Raw genomic sequence first — 3,847 nt, forward strand, 5'->3', positions numbered from 1 at the left:
GTACATGCATTTAAGATGTAATGCTCACATAGTAAACCTAATTGTAAACGATGGGTTGAAAGAGATGCATAATTCAATTACTGCAATTCGTAACTGTGTTAGATATATTCGTTCATCTCCTTCAAGGTTGCAAAAGTTTAAATCTTACGTTGAGAAGGAAAAAGTTGATTACAAAGTGTGGTTAGTTTTAGATGTTCCTACAAGATGGAATTCTACTTTCATGATGTTGAATGTAGCTCTTAAATTTGAAAAGACATTTGAAAGGTGCGCGGATGAAGATGACAAGTTTTTGAGTTATTTTGAGGAGAAAGAAAATGATAAGAAGAGGATTGGACCACCTAGTTCTAGTGATTGGGAGTGTGCTTCTATTTTTGTCAAAATTTTGTCCACTTTTTACGAAGTTACTTTGAAGTTTAGTGGCACATTGCACATAACTTCCAACAACTTCTTTCATGAGCTTTGTGAGATTGATTCTCAGTTGAGTTACTTGGCTAGTAACAATGGTTCATTGTTATACACCATGGCTACTAAGATGGAGAGTAAATATGACAAATATTGGGGTGATCCAGATCGCATCAATCCCATGTTGTTTTTGCAGTTGTCTTGATCCGAGGTATAAGTTGAAGTATTTGAAGTTTTGTTTTGAGTCCTTATATGATGCTCAAACTGTTGCTAAGCTTGTTGTTAAGGTGGAACAAATTCTTCATCAATTATATAATCAATATTCACAAGGTGGTAAAGATGGTGATGAGGTTAGTTATTCATTTTTTAAAATTTAATTATGCATGTTAATATGTTATCGTTTGTTGAGTTTATATTCATTTTTTTTGTATAGGCTAYCAAACTAGAATCACCACCAAAGAATGATTCCAAAGAATCTCAAAGAAAAAGATTATTGGAATCATTTTTGCAACAACAACAAATGGACGTGCCGGAAAACATGAACGACGTTGATAGATATTTGGTTGATGGATCTATCAATCCAAAAACTCCATCATTTGACGTATTACTTTGGTGGAAAGATAATACTAATAGGTATAGCATTTTGTCTATGATAACTAGAGATGTTCTTGCTATACCTATATCTACTGTAGCATCTGAATCCGCCTTCAGTACTAGCGGTCGTATTTTAGACTTATTTAGAAGCTCTTTGAGTCCAAAAATGGTGGAGGCCCTTGTATGCACACAAAGTTAGTTGAAAGAGAACAATAAGGGGATTCAAATAAGTGAGTTTTTAGATGAAATTTCATCTTATGACTTTCTTGAAGAAATTAAACTTAACGATGGTTCTTTTTTCATGCTTATATAGTTACATATTCTTAATAAATTATTTAATATTCTTTTTGAATTGTAGACAAGCTCAAGGAGAATGCAACATCGGAGTCGGGAAGGTCAAAGACGGTTGTACTTGATTAAGCATTTAACATATGGAAATGGGAAGTCTATTGCTCGTATCAAACTTTTGATTTTTGAAAATTGATTTCAAGACTTGAGGATCTAGTCTTTAGATATATTTTTGGATGATTGTAATAACTAATGACTTTGTTGGTATATTTTTAGTATTATTTATCATATTTCATTTGACAATTTTATGAGTTTTAGTAATCCGCCAACCCAACCCAACCCAACCCAACCTGCCCTAACCTGCAAGGGTTGGGTTATACTTTTGAATGGGTTGAGTTGGGTTGAGATTTTTCAAACCGCCATAATTGGGTTGGGTTAAAATGTCATAAACCGCCCAACCCAACCCGTGTTCACCCCTACCCTCAAAAGGAGCATCAATGTCTGAGTCATGATCAGATGAGAAAGAAGAGGCAGAAGAGGTAGATGCTGAGTCGTTCCCATTGTCACTTGTAGCATGATCAACTGTCTTCTCCCCCTCATTAGGAACAATGGAAGGCATAGAAGCTGCAATTGGGGGTTCCTTCGCAGTAGGAATGGAGGAATACACAAAAGTAGTAACACGAGAAAAAGGGGTAAGTGGAGCATCTGTGGCACACAGTAAACAAGAAACACTGCGATGAAGATTGCCTAGGAGATTAGAATTAGATTGAACATAACGACTAACCTCAGTCAATAGAACTTTGTCCGACTCTATGAACTGACTAGCACCCAAGTCGATAGAAACTTCAGGAGGATCCCGTTCTAAGATTATATTGGATATCTAAGTCTGTGCATCAACCTTAGAGTGCAAATCGACAAGAGACTAAAGAATGACCTGATTTGTGTCAGCCTGAGAGTCTGAGTGGGCTCGAAGTTCTACTATGTCTCGTAAGATACTGGACCGAGAGTCTGAGATAACAGTCAAACGAGCACTAATAGAATCAACACTGTCCCCAACTGCTGTAGTACGACAATAAGCATGTATGTTTGCATCCTGTCGACTAACCTCAGTAGTAAACCTGGTGACAATGGTGTCTAATATGCTATAAAGATCAGTTGTAATGAGGACTGCTAAGAGAGAAACAACTAACACTGAGAAGAGAAGCCCTGAAAATGTTGGTAGCTGTTATAACCAGGTTTTAGACCACCTGGATTGAGGTAATTTATACGTGTTTATTATGTGTATTACGTGAAATATGCATGTCTAATTTAGAAATGCATGAACTATATATGTGAAATGTGAACATGATATTGTGCATGCATATATGTGAAAAGATGACATGATGTATATGTGATTTATACATGTATGCATGTGGTGTGAAGCATACATGAGGTGGTGCATATATATGATAAGATAATCTAGTGGAAACATTATTATAATATTTAAAAACTTAGACCTTCATGGTTAAGAAATCATGAATTTTATAAAGAAAAACCCACCACCTAAATTACCTTTATTGGTTAACGTCATCACCGCCTTTGTTAGAAAAATATATAAAAGAAGGAAAAGATAAGATCTTATCTTATCTTGATTTATGGAGAAAGGAACCTTATTGAGAAAAAGTAAGTGTGTGACGGTGAAAAAGTTCTTGAGAAAGATTAATACACAAAAGTGATTTGAAGATTCGGTGCTAATTGAAGATCTGATGTGTGTTTACAATCTGCAGAATTTGTGATTATTAAGGTGAGTTTTGATAAACTAAAAACCTTTATATTCATTGTTATATGAACTGCAGAGTTATATTGATATTGAAGAAAGATTGGTAAAACTGTTTTGACAGTTTAAAGGTGTTATGGATATGAATATGACTTTAGAAAACTGTTTTGAAAAGTAAAAGAAGAGATTGTTTCTTTAAAAGAGATATTTTTGAAATAATATCCGGTGAGAGGATATAAAAGAATTTAAGTTTGGAGAAAGAATTGCAAGATCCGGTTGTTCTTGGATATTTAGAGTTTTGATGATAAAACTGTTTTTGAAACTATTGTTGGTTGAAAACTATAGAGAATATTCTTTTGAGATGGTTGTGATTTTGATCTGTCTTCATTTGGAATTAATCTATAGATTTTATGGATAAAACTATGAATGAGGATTCGATAAGATGGTTGTGACTGCGGTCCTTTATCCGAACTAGTTCATAGATTTTGAAAAAGAAATAAGGGTGGCATATCAAGGATTGGTGTCTTTTGGAATAAGGGTGGCATATCAAGGAGAGGTGTCTTTTGGAATAAGGGTGACATATCAAGGAGAGTTGTCTTTTGGAATAAGGGTGGCTGGTCGGTTATATTTCACATCTTCAGACTAATGAAATTGGGCCACAAAGCAAGTATACAATATGGCCCAACGTCGTCTTTCCAAGTAATAAAGTGGTACAAGTACCGGATTATCGTCCACAGAGATTGTAGCCAAAGTTARATTAGAGTCCAATGAAAGAGATGATTTCAGATGACGATTTTGAAGACTTTT

General features: G+C 34.8%; 1 protein-coding gene across 1 annotated transcript; it reads left to right on the forward strand.

Annotated features, from left to right (window-relative positions):
• The first annotated feature begins 64 nt into the window (after positions 1–64).
• Positions 65–1,480, forward strand: LOC112501657 (zinc finger BED domain-containing protein RICESLEEPER 2-like). The gene is made up of 4 exons (XM_025105350.1): positions 65–510; positions 599–752; positions 836–1,177; positions 1,355–1,480. The coding sequence occupies exons 1-4, from the start codon at positions 65–67 to the stop codon at positions 1,478–1,480; spliced, it is 1,068 nt and encodes a 355-aa protein (XP_024961118.1).
• The last annotated feature ends 2,367 nt before the right edge of the window (positions 1,481–3,847 follow it).

Source organism: Cynara cardunculus, unplaced genomic scaffold (assembly GCF_001531365.2).
Source record: "Cynara cardunculus var. scolymus isolate 2C unplaced genomic scaffold, CcrdV1 Un_Scaffold_407, whole genome shotgun sequence".
Taxonomy (NCBI): domain Eukaryota; kingdom Viridiplantae; phylum Streptophyta; class Magnoliopsida; order Asterales; family Asteraceae; genus Cynara; species Cynara cardunculus.